The sequence below is a fragment of the Monodelphis domestica genome, chromosome 2 (genome assembly GCF_027887165.1).
Source record: "Monodelphis domestica isolate mMonDom1 chromosome 2, mMonDom1.pri, whole genome shotgun sequence".
Classification (NCBI taxonomy): domain Eukaryota; kingdom Metazoa; phylum Chordata; class Mammalia; order Didelphimorphia; family Didelphidae; genus Monodelphis; species Monodelphis domestica.
The window spans coordinates 214,152,655-214,165,788 of record NC_077228.1 but is presented as its reverse complement, the minus strand read 5'-3'; the positions used below and the strand labels follow the sequence as shown (position 1 = coordinate 214,165,788).

Genomic DNA, 13,134 nt, shown 5'->3' with positions numbered 1-13,134 from the left:
AGGAATACAAATCATTTGACCTTATTGAAGCCCTTAACTTTTTCTTCTTTCTTCTTTACCTATTCATTGTAAGAGTTAAAATAGTATATGGCTTAAACTGTAATAGTTAAAATGGTTGATGTTGTAAACTGTAGTGAGTTAAAATGGTGGAAGATGTAAATTGTTATAAATATAAGAGTGGGTGAGTAAATTTGTGACCGCAGGAAATATGTTTCCACTACAGTGTTTTGTTTTTAAATCAATATATAAGGTGGTCGCCAGGGAAATACTCCCAATTATTCAATATACCCAAGTCAACTGGATTTTATAGAGATTTTAATTAATAATACAATAAGTAATTAAAGGAAAAGAGAGAGAGAGAGAAAAGGTATAAGTATGAAGGGCCTTAAGCCAACATGGCCTAGACCTGAGTCTTAAGAGAGAGAGAATCAGTCAGTCAGTCTTTTATCACTCACCACAAGATCTGTCTAAGCAAGGATGTCTGGGGAACAGAGTCTCCCCAGAGGGAGCCAGAGTCAGCCTCCCAAGGGACTTCTTCTCAAGAGATCTTCAAAGGGCCTCCTCCAAAAGGATCTATCTCCAACGATCTATCTCCAAGCATCCAAGGAAATCCAAGCCTCTCTTGCTCAAGAGATACCTTTTCTTATATAGGGGGTTTTTTCCTATGTCACCTCCCCTAAGTTCTTCCATCTACCAATCACCGTAGATGTTTCCTAAAGGACAGCCCATCTGAATTCCTGCTAAATCAACTAATCTCCTCAGTAAGTCTGAACCAGAGAAAATGCTGCTGTGTCGACTAATCCCCTCAGTAAGTCTGAACCAGAGAAAACACAGCTGAGTGGACTAATCATTAAGAGAAAACTTGCCCGACCCTTTTAGGTACCTAGCATCCCATTGTATCAATTCTAAAAAACAGGCATGGCTCAAAGAACTCCTTGCCTTATTATAAGCATGGGTCCAAGTACTTCCATTGTTTAGCAAGGAGTTTTCTCCCCTAAAGCAGTCTTAAGTACGGGTGGAGTAGAGGTCCTCCCATTTCTGATCCTGGCGAGTTCTCACATCAAAATGGGGAATGTTTCCAGTAGGGAATTTGTTCCAATGGAGGATTCCTCAATGTGGAAATTTTTAACATTCACAAGTCTGAGAAATTTCAAGATTTACAATCCCCCCTGATGATCATTGGGAGACTAGTCTCCCCATTGATCATTTAACATAATCAATTTGTAATCCAAAATGCACTTCTAAACTATGGATATACACAATATTCAAATTTCTAAGAGGAATTAGAATAGTGAGGGAGGAAATAGAAAAGAGAAGAAAGCAAAACCAATGTTTTGCTAGGCGCATTGACAGAAAGCCAAATTAGGGGCAGTCCCTTTTGGCATAAATGTGTACATTTACAATAAATGTTCAATCAAAGTTCAGTTCAATCAATCATATTCAAAGTTTATTCTTGATCTTCTTGATGAAGTGTAGGTTTTCCGGCATTTTTCTGCAACAGTTCATTCTCTGGATATAAAAGTTTCAAGCTTCTTTCTTGAAGATCTTTTCTTGAACAAAATCAAAATCTTGAATTTTTATAAAAGTACAATCTTAAACAAAAAATCAAAATTCTTGGATTTTTATAAAAATACAATCTCATACAAAAAAATTCAAAAATTCTTAGATTTTAAATTAAAATACAATCCCCCCTGAAGTAGGTGTTAAAAAACATCAAGTTTAGCTCAGAATGCAATGTTCAGTTATGGGGGTGTATGAATCAATTATCAAAAGAGGAGAAAAGCACAATCAAAAACATAAGGAAAAAATTCAAAATAGGTCCTTGTATAGGTCCAATTTAAAGTAATTTCTATCCCACAAGTATGTAGGACAGAATGCAGTAATATTTTACTTAGTCATTTGTAGCCAAGACTACAGGAAGTTGCCATAATATAAGAAGAAAAGAATTAGAATTCTATTTTGATAGGGAAGCATCATTCCCTCGTCTGATTTTTTTGTCATTCTCAGGGATATAGGGAGCCAGCATGATAGTCAAATTTTGTACTTGTATGAGTACTTCACAAAGAGTGTAGATACAAGGAAGTCCTACGACTTAACATATGTCAAACGTCGCAACCTCGAGTCTCACATTAGTATTTCATGTGTGCTCTTTTTGGCACTATTCAGGTTAAGTCTGTGCTCCTTGTTTTTTATCCCTTTTTCTAGAATCACATACAAACATTAATCACAGTCCTATAATATTTTATTAATAATTGGCAGGTTCCCATAGTTTAAAGCTTTTAGGTATGCATTGACATTATAGCAAGAATATATATATTAACTTGTATTACTGCAGAAAAATAATATTAATTATGTGTACCTTTAGTACAAGAAAATAGAAAAAATCAAATATTCTAATCAAAATAAAGAAAAGCAATAATAAAAATTAAGGAAAAATTAGTAATTCAATGTGTTCTCAAAAAACAGCATCCATTTGTCAATGGATTATTATCTCCAATTCATGTGATAAGATACATCAATCAGTCTCAGCAGAAGATGCTTTCTTCACCTGTGAGCAGTGAATCCAAGAGTCCTTCTCTCCAACCTTTATGGATGTTGGAGTAGTTAACAATATTTGGAATGGTCCTTCCCATGAAGGCTGAGTTGCTCCAGTTCACTTGAAATTCTTAATATAAACTTTATCTCCTGGATTCAGGTCATGCAGAGAAAAATCTAGTGGTCTAGCTTGTACTGCAGCTCCAGATTCATGAAGTTCACGTAGTTTGTGCTGTAACTCCTGTATATAGGAAGCAATAGTAATATCTCTCCCTAATAGTGAGGTATATGCAGGGGAAAAAGGTTTAGCCTGTATAGGCGGATGTCCAAAAAGCATCTCAAATGGTGAAATATGTAAGTCTCCTCTAGGCCTGCTTCTAAGATAAAATAGAGCCAGAGGGAGAATTTCAGGCCATTTTAAATGGGTCTCAGTGCATAATTTTCCAATCATAGTTTTAAGTTCTTTAAGTTCTTAAGTTTAAGTTCTACTTGGCCTGAGCTCTGGGGATGATATGGAACATGAAATTTGGGAGTTATTTCCAAGCAAGAATATATCTGATTTAGAACAGAATCAGTAAAATGACTCCCTCTATTGGAATCAATATGTGCTGGCAGGCCAAAGCGAGGAATACTTTCTTTTAAAAGTATCTTTGCAACAAAATCCACTGTGGCTCGGGTCACAGGAAATGCTTCCAGCCATCTGGTTAGTTGATCTACAATTACTAGACAAAATTTATAACGTCCAGCCTTTGGCATTGTTATGAAATCTATCTGTAGATATTCAAAAGGTGTGTAAGCTAGAGGACGTCCACCAAAGGCTTTTCCACGAAATGCATGTTGGTTATATGCCTGGCAGGTAGAGCAGGCTGAACATACTTTAGAGGCTATAGTAGTTATAACAAGGGCTATCCATACTCTCTTGACAGAGTCCATGATGCCCTGGGTGCCAAAATGACCATTTTTATGAATAGATTGGCAAATTTGGTTATAGAAACTTCTAGGGAGCAGGGGTTTTCCTTCAGATGACACCCATACTCCATTAATCTGTTTTGCTTTAAATTTTTGTTTCCATTTTCCCACTTCCTTTTCATTATAGGAAAGTGGTAAATTTAAATCATTAGTGGTTGTTAATGTTAAAATTAATTCAGGCCCTTCTATGGCTGCTACCTTTGCAGCGGCATTTGCTCGATCATTTCCTCTAGAGACAGGGTCAGTGCCACCTGTATGGGCAGAACAATGAACTACAGCTAGGGCTTCAGGAAGCTGGAGAGCAGAAAGAACTTCATTAATAATTTCTGCATTAGCTATAGATTTTCCAGCTGAGGTTAAAAATCCTCTCTGGAGCCATAACATTCTGACTGAGTGACAAATGCCGAAAGCATATCTAGAATCCGTACAAATTGTTGCCTTTTTATCCTTGGCAATTATACAAGCTTGATTCAGAGCTATGAGTTCTGCTCCTTGAGCGCTAATGTTAGAAGGTAGTGAAGCTGACCATTCAGTGGCAAATTCTGAGACTACGGCAGCTACAGTGTAACGTATGCCATCCCTCATAAAAGAGGAACCATTGGTAAATAAAATCAGATCTGCATTGTCTAAGGGAGTGTCCAAGAGATTATTTTGAGGCTTTTCTGCCATGGACACTAATGTTTCACAATTGTGTAATGGGTCTCCTGAAGTTGGTAAATCTGGAAGCAAGATGGCAGGGTTAAGAGTAGTACAACGTTTTAAAGTAATGTTTTCACTATTTAATAAGGTTATTTCATATCTTGTAATTCTCTGATCCGAGAATGCCTGTGTTCTATATTTTATCAACAATGCTTCTACCTCATGTGGGCACATTATTGTTAATAGACATCCCAATACTAAATCAACAATTTTTGTTACTAGTAAGGCTGTAGCAGCTACTCCTCTAAGACATGGTGGTGCTCTGATTTAACACGCCAGAAGCTAGTCCTCTTCACTCATGCACATACAAAGTAAATGGCTTGTTGTAATCTGGGGTGCAGGGGCAGACATGATAGCCTTTTTTAGATCTGATAGAGCTGACAAGTGTTCAGGCTCTAATTTGAGGGGTTCAGGAACCGAATCCTTTGTTAATGCTATAAGGGGTTTAGTAATTTCCCCATAGCAAGGAATCCATTGTCTGCAAAACCCTGTTGTTCCTAAAATTGCTCTCAACTGTTTCTTAGTAGTAGGAGCGCTTAAATTTTGAATATTCTCAATTCTTTTGGAGAAATATAATGAGCACCCGCAGTCAAGATGAATCCCAAATATTCTACTTTTGGGAGACACCACTGAACTTTATCCTTCGAGATTTTATGTACTCTTTTGTACAATTCCAAAAGAAGGTGTTTGTTATCTTCTTGACATGTTTCTGCGTCTGTTGAAGCCAAGAGCAGATCATCTACATATTTGATTAATTTGCTATTTTCAAATGTTATATTGTCTGTGTCTTGGCTCAAAATTTGCTCAAATAAACTCGGACTTTCCACATAACCCTATGGCAGCCGACTCCATGAATATTGTGAGCCCTTCCAGGTAAAAGCAAAAATATGCCTGGAGTTCTCATGTATAGGTATGGAAAAGAAAGCTGAACACAAGTCTACTACTGTAAAGTATGTAGCTGTGCTAGGAATAGAGGAAATAATAGTATTTATGTTAGAAACTACAGAGTGTCTCTTTATAATGTGATTATTCACTGCCCTCAGATGCTGTACGAATCTATAGAGGTGCTTACCATCAGGCCCTCTTTTTGGTTTTTTAACTGGCAGGATGGGCGTGTTGTATTCAGATTTGCAAGGGATTATTATTCCCTGTTCTATTAGTGAGTTAATAACTGATGTAATACCCTCAATTGCCTCCTTTGAGAGGGGATACTGAGGGATGGAAGGAGGTGGGCTAGATTTAGTTTTTATCTGCACAGGAAAAGCAGATTTAAGTAAGCCTACATTGGAAAAAGATGTGGCCCAAAGAGACTCCGGTATATCCTTAGGTATTTCAACAGTGGAAGGCTCTTTTGCCTCCTGGTTTTCCGAGAGAAGTACAGGGAGGAAATTTAACGATTCCTCTGGTACTTCCAATGATAAAGAACCATCTGGTGAACAAGTTATTGTGGCTCTGAGTTTGCATAGGAGGTCTCTCCCCAGAAAATTTAAAGGGGAGTCAGGCATCAAAAGAAAGGAATGTTGTACCTGTAGGGGTCCTACAGACACCATTCTAGGGGCAAGTTTTTCAACTCTTTGAGGTATTCCTGATACACCCACTACACTTTGTGAATCAACGGAATAACAATTAAATCTGGTACATTCTTGGCTATAACTTTCCTGAGAGTTGTCATTTGGAGATTTAATTTAGGAGGTGATCTATGGTTTCTTTCAATCTTTATTTACCCTCTTATTCAAGGATATCAGGGAAGTTTTCTGGATAATTTCCTGTAGTATGATGTCTAGGCCCTTTTTTGTTTTTTTTTTTTGTCATGGCCTTCAGGTAAACCAATAATTCTTAAATTGTCTCTCCTCGATCTATTTTCCACGTTAGTTGTTGTTTCAATGAGGTGTTTCATACTTTCTTTTAATTTTTCATTCTTTTGATTTTGTTTTTTAGATTCTTGATACCTTGCGAAGTCATTAGCTTCTAATTGTTCAATTCTGATTTTTAAAGACTGAATATCATCCATGCCTTTTTAAAAAAACCCTTACCTTCTGTATTGGTTCCAAGGCAGTGATAAGGGTTAGGCAATGGGGGTTAAGTGTCTTGCCCAAGGTCACACAGCTAGGAATTGTCTGAGACCAAATTTGAACCTAGGACTTCCCATCTCTAGGCCTGGCTGTCAATCCACTGAGCCACCCAGTTGCCCCCTCATCCATGACTTTTTGATCTTCCTTCTCCTTTTGATCTATTTTTCTTTGTAAGCCATTCTTTTCATCTTTTAATTTCTTTGCCTCATTTTTGAGCTGGTCAATTCTGGTTTTTAGACACTGTTTTCTCATTCTAGTTCACATGCCTCTGTTTCCAGATGATCTATTTTGCTTTTCAAGTTCTTTTCCCAATTTTCTTCAATCTATCTTTCTTGTTTTGTCAATTCTTTTTTGAGCTCTTCCAGAGCCTGAGTCCAATTTGCTGGAATTTTTGAGGTTTTGCTCACTGTTTCTTAGTCCTCCTCTGTTCCATCTATTCTTTGTTTTTTATTTGAATAGAAGCTTTCAATGGTAATTTCCCTTTTTTCCTCTGTTGCTCTTGTTTTTTACTGGTCCTATGAGTTTGAGCTTTTCTGCCCTGAACGGGCTTCTTCTCAGCTCTGCTGGTATACTGAATTAGACTGGTTGAACTGACCTGCTGAGCTAATCTGCCCTGGGGCTAAATATTCCCCACCTGCCCACAGCAGCTGAAGGTGAAAGTGTGGAAACCGAAGGTAGTAACCAACTGGCCCTTCCCTCTGCTCCTCTCTGCCAGCCACCCACTGCAGTCAGAACCCTGAGGTTCATGTGGTGGTACCAAGGTACTACATCATAGCAGCAGTCTTTGCCCTGAGATCCCACTGTCAGCCCAAATCCTATTGCAGGTCTCAGTGCAATACGTGGGGGAGGGGTATTAGATCTTTCCATCTTTCCTTTATACCCTAGAATTCAACTTTAACTGTGTACATTTCAAGTTGAATCATGTAGGAGAGTCCTATGGTTCCATCTTGTTGTTGGATTTGGATTTCTGTCTTTTTTTGAAGTACTTGTTTTTGCTTGGTATAGAAGGATAGTCATAGAGGATTTGGCTTCTGCTGCTTCTAAGCCACCATCCTGACTCCACCCCTCCAACCCTTACAGTCTATTTAGTAAGACTTTGCCTTGGTAATACTAACTGGAATAAAATATTCTTCCAGTTGTCTTTGGGTTTATAGAAGCTGAAGCCACATCTTGTCTATCCTCCTGCCTCTGGACCTATAGGTTGCTGAAGCACTTGTAAGGGAGATATGTATGTGTGATGTCTAGAAAAAGAAAGTTACATGCCTCAAAGCTGTAATTTTATTTTAAAAGATTTTCAATGGATTTAAAAATGAAACACTCTACAGAAGCTTTCTGCAACCCATTGCCACCATTGCTTTCTGAAAGTGCATCTCTATAAGCCTCCAAAATCTCCTCTATCAATTTAACACATTTCTTTCATTTTATTATACAAAAAAAATAGCTGTCTTCTCTCTACTTTGCATTCCTTCCTAAAAGCTGTCTATCTTTGTCTACACCCAACCTCGGGGGTCCAGGCACTAAAAGAAAAAAATTGCATTGATTTTTGTATTTGTTAATATGGTTCAAGCCCCCATTGTTGTTATTGTTCTTAGTGAATTGGATTTAAGTGAGGCAGAATTGCCCAGAGTCACCAACCTCACTGTCTTCCAGTTATCTAAATCCAATGGCAAGACCAAAGTCTGGGACTGGATGCCTGGAGATGGCATCTTCAATGTCAGACCAAGCTCTAAGAACTCCACAGAGGCTGCTTCAGTTGCCTTCATGGTTATTGGGAACAAATTGTTCTCATTCACCTATTCCAGGGGGGAGTCTTCACCTGTTTGGAGTAGTCATCATCCTACCTCACTAATGGGTCTGAGGCCTGTTCATTACCCTCACCCTGGTTTTAGCTCATCTGCCAAAATGGTATAACCAAAGTATGGCTGCTGTGCTACAGCCACATCATAGAAAATTAAATGTCTAATTGAAAACAAAATAAATAAAATGCTGTTTTTCCCAATAGATTTCCATAAAACTAAGGTCTCCCAAGTGGAGATCCTTGGCAAACACAGTAGGTCCACACTCCTCAGACTATATTGCTCACCAGCCCCTATCACTGTGTTTTTGTGCAATAGTCAGCAAATGATACAATTAGATTGAACCAAAAGGCATTCATAGAAATAACATAGCATGCACATTCCTCCCCAAAACCTGGGGCATACTCTCCCACAAATATATACAGTAACCATGAGAAGATTAAAGATATAATGTACTTTGAATCTGAGTAGTTGCCCCCATCCCCGCTCTAGGACACCCAAACTGCAAGTATAAATTGGGGTCTTATTCTCAAGGGAGCAAACTATACCAAGGGCTTACGTCCATGAGTTCAAGACTCCTTAAATGTCTTCATTTTGGCTGCCTGTTTAGTACTTTTTCCAGTCATGGAGAGGGGGTAGGGGAAAGGATCGTGTGTTTATTTTGGTGCTTTCTCTTTGCATTATTTTTCTATTGCATGTTACATTCTTACTTTCTTGGCTCTTCCTTTCTCTTATTCCCACTGTAGCTGATTTTCTTCTTTAATCTTTTCAATCATTCTCATGCATTTGGTGGGAGTTGTATAGACAAAATAACCTGGAAAAATCTTTGGGGAAGAAGCCAATATGGGGGCATAGCTATAAATAAAGACAACCATTGCAACTCTTTCTGCGTAAGGGAATTCAGCTCTGGCAGTTCTCATCTCCATTCTTGAATGGACAAACTTTTTTTTTTCAAGAACTCCTACCCTCAAATGGAACCAAAATATGACAAAACTAGGGATAAAAACAAATAGTTTTCTTCCCTTTCCTCCACTAAATAGGCTTGAGAAACTATATGTCTAAAAAAATTTTTATCATTTTTTTCTTACCATAAACATTTTTGTTGAGCCTCTTTTCTCCTCCACATCCTCACTCCTTCTTCCCCCTGGGATCAATGCCTCAGGAAAATGCTCTAAACCTTACTTCTCTCTAGACTTCCTAAGTCAAATTGTCAAAGACATGAGCCACCTTCTTGGGAATTATTAGCTCTAGTTTTTTATGGGTCCTACCCAATCATGAAGAAAATGCTAGCTATATGTCAACCTCCCAGCTAGTTAGTCACTCTTCTGAAAGGAATTAAGCTGAGAAGTAAATAACGTTCATTTATTTTCATTTACTACCTATACAGTTCATAGGAAAGAGGGCAAGAAAATTAAAAAAGATTTGTGGACTGGTAAATATTGTCTATTCCTTTTCCAAGGCTGAATTATGTTCATTTTTGGCAACAAATTTAGGGACATTTCTTTGTCATTCAAAGGGTTTTCTTATTTTTGTCTTGTCTCAACAAGTATTTCATCAGGTTAAACTTTATGAACTCTCTCCCATATAATTTTCTCTAAAGCTAGAGATAGGTAATTGTTTTCTTTTTTCTTTTTAAACCCTTGCCTTTTGTCTTAGAATTAATACTAAGTATTGGTTTCAAGGCAGAAGAGAGTAAGGGCTAGACAAGCTTTGGCACGAGGGGGGTGGGAAACTGCTCCATTCCCTGCCCTTTACCCAGTACTGAAGATATTTTTTCATGCCTCACCTCTCTGTCCAGCCGCCCAAAGCAACCACTTCCTCCCTCCTCTCTCTGGGGCAGTGGGGGGTAGAAGATCACAGGTAGCTTTAAATTGCAATTTGGGCACGTGAACTAGAAAACGTTTGCCAATGCTTAGCTAGAAAATTGGAATTAATTGACTTTCCCAGGATCACACAGCTAGGAAGTGTCTAAGGTCACATTTGAACTCAGGACCTCCTGTCTCCAGGCATGATGCACTGAGCCACCAAGTTGCCCCTAGTTGTCTTCCTTCATTATTAAGTGAGCCCAAGAACTGGACAAATTGCCTTATAATTCTCTGGTTTAAGAAACAATAGATGAAAATGCCAAACAGAATTAAAAGGAAAGTGCAATCTGAAGGCTATTATCAGGCTCAAGGGAAAGGAAGTAGCCTGCAAGTAAAATTGCAAAAGACTAGAAATATCTCTGCCTACATTTAACTTTGGGCCTGCCCCTGTGAATTCAAACAAATCTTCATGGAACAAAAAGTTGATGTCATAAGAAACTGAACCACACACATACTTCCCGCTCGCACCAACATAAACCATGATGTCCTGACAGGACAACAGGACCAGTAGGGCACAGGGGACTCTCCTCATAAACTCTGTAGCCAACTCTAGAGCTCACTAGAGCCAATTGTTAAATTTTCAATGTGAACATTTATAATGCTGGAATCAACAAATGTTATAAACTCTGATATGACATGTTCTCTTATTGTTTGTCCAGACTTAAGAAAGGAATGGAAAACTTAATAATTCAGATTAAACTTGAACATCTGTCATGCATACTAGTTTATTTGACTTTTTTGAAGAGTCAGTTAAGCATTTACTAGAAGGAACAGTTAGGTGGCTCAATGGATAGAGAACCAGACCTAGAGACGGGAGGTCCTGGGATCAAATTGTAAAATGGAGATTTGAACCCTAGACTTCAATCCCCAGAAGTCCTTGGTAATTCCCAGAATTCCCTGTAATTTCACCTGAGTCTCCACCTGGGTGAGATCACAATTAGTATTTAACTGGAGGTACCGGCTCCCACGTTCTCACTCTGCTTGGCCATTGCAATGATGTAGTAAGTAAGCTTTGAATGGGCTAATCAACCCTAGGCACTTGGTTTCTTATTTTGCATTTTCTTTATTCCTTGATTTCTAATAATCCTTAATAAACCTCATCAAATATAATATTTTAGGTGCTAGAGACTGATTTAATTTTTACAAAATGTGATCTCAGGCATTTGGGTACGTGAACTAGAAAACGTTTACCAGTGCTAGGCTAGAAAATTGGAATTAATTGACTTTCCCAGGATCACACAGCTAGGAAGTGTCTAACGTCACATTTGAACCTTAAACAAATCACTTAACCCCAATTGCCTAGCCCTTACTACTTCTCTGCCTTGGAACTGATACTTAGTATTGATTCTAAGATAGAAAGTAAGCATTAAAAAAAAATTACTAGAATATCCATACAGGGACCTCAGAGGTTAACTTGTTAAAATGTATCTTTTCTATAATATCCAGTCCTGTCTTCTGAAAAATTTCAAAGCACATTGTTTCCTTTAAGAGTCATGCTACAGTCTCCTTTTCTACAACTTCTTTCTACCTCTAATTTCCTTGTATTCCCTTTTCTCCTCTTCCAAAGTACTTGTGCCTTCATAATCAAACATAAAGTCAGAGGCAGTATGGTAGAGAGTCTAAAACTGTCCTCAAATGCAGAAAGTCATGAGTTCAAATGCTGTTTCTGATCTATCCCAGTTATGTGACCCTTGATAAGTCATCTAACTTTTCAGTACAATAGTACAGGCAACATTCTAAGACTTTTAAGTTGTAGAAAAGGTACTGACCTGATTGGGCAAAAGGAGTTTCCTCATCTGGGAGTTCCCTATGTCAATGACTTCATTGTTCTAGGCCCTATCCCTTTCTCTGTGTCAGGCTCCATGTTAGATGCTTAGAAATATGAAATAATTTCTGTCCAAAAGAGTTTACATTAAAAAAAATTTCAATTATTTTAAATTTTATTTAAAAATTTTTCCATTGTTCCATGATTCATGTATTCCCCCCCCCCTTCCCTCCACCCTTCCGGTACTGACAAGCAATTCTGCTGAATTATACATATATTAAAACTCAAAATTTATTTCCATATTATTCAATTTTGTAATAATCTTTTAAAACCAAACCCCCAAATCATATGCCCATATAAACAAGTGACAAATCATATGTTTTCTTCTGTGTGTTTCCACTCCCACAGTTCTTTCTCTGGATGTGGATAGTGCTCTTTCTCATAAGTTCCTCAGAATTGTCCTGGATCATTGCATTGCTATTAGAACCAAAGTCAGTTACATTTGATTGTCCCACAATGTTTCCATAACTGTGTATAATGTTCTGCAGGTTCTACTTATTTCATTACACATCAGTTCATGTAGGTCTTTCCAGTTAGGAGTTTATATTTTATTGGAAGTAACAGCATATATATATAACAAGGTATGTAGGTGGCACAGTAGAGTACTGAGTCTGAAGTCAGGAAGATTCATTTCTTGAGCTCAAATTTGGCATCAGACACTAGTTGTGTGATCCTAGACAAGTTGCTTAACCCTATTTGCCTTAGTTTCCTCACCTATAAAATGAACTGGGAAAGGAAATGAAGAAGTCACTCACAAAAGTTCAAAGAGTATCCAAGAGACAAATATAGTCAACAGTGACACATGTTTGTAGAGTTCATTGATGAGGACTGAGAAAAGTCTATCAGATTTGGCAGCTAAGAGACTATTAGTAACTTTGGAGAGAGGTGAATAATAAAGTCAAAGTCAGTGTGTAGATAGCCTTGAACCCAAGGTTGCAGTCACTTTCTAGAGTACTCCATCCACAAATTAGAGGCCAGGTTTTCTACTGAGAAGATAGGGGGCAGGCAGGAGGGATAATCTGAGGCTAGAAGAAAAGAATGTTTAAAATAGCCTTTTAGATTGCCAATTGCTTGTAATAAATAGTTGAGATACCACGAATCTGTAGTGTACCAGTCAGCATCATGAGAATAAGAGTGAAGGAGGTGAATGAGAGCTAAAATTCAAGGTCAGGTTTTGTCCAGTCATGTTCCCAGATAATATAAGGGGGTAAGATAGTTGAGTGGAGAACAACGTAACAATGAACAGGTTAACTATAGAATCAAAATCGGGAAGGGAAGAAAATGAAGCTAGAATTGTCCAAATCTCTTGATAAAGTGTCCTAGATTCCAAAATCACCCTTTGGTCCTCTCTCATGTCCAATCACAACTCCCAA

The 13,134-nt window shown here is 38.0% G+C and overlaps 1 protein-coding gene across 4 annotated transcripts in view; it reads right to left on the bottom strand.

Moving 5' to 3' along the window:
* Positions 1–298: 298 nt before the first annotated feature.
* The window catches only part of LOC130453546 (protein NYNRIN-like), a 59,779-nt gene continuing 46,943 nt past the window's right edge, over positions 299–13,134 (bottom strand). For 3 of the 4 annotated variants that reach the window (XM_056817201.1, XM_056817204.1, XM_056817203.1), the window contains exon 4: positions 299–12,786. In XM_056817201.1, coding sequence (XP_056673179.1) covers positions 2,983–4,377 — 1,395 coding nt within the window. In that variant the 5' untranslated portion in view covers positions 4,378–12,786 and the 3' untranslated portion in view covers positions 299–2,982. The remainder of the gene's footprint in view (positions 12,787–13,134) is intronic. The other variant, XM_056817202.1, reaches the window with a different exon arrangement.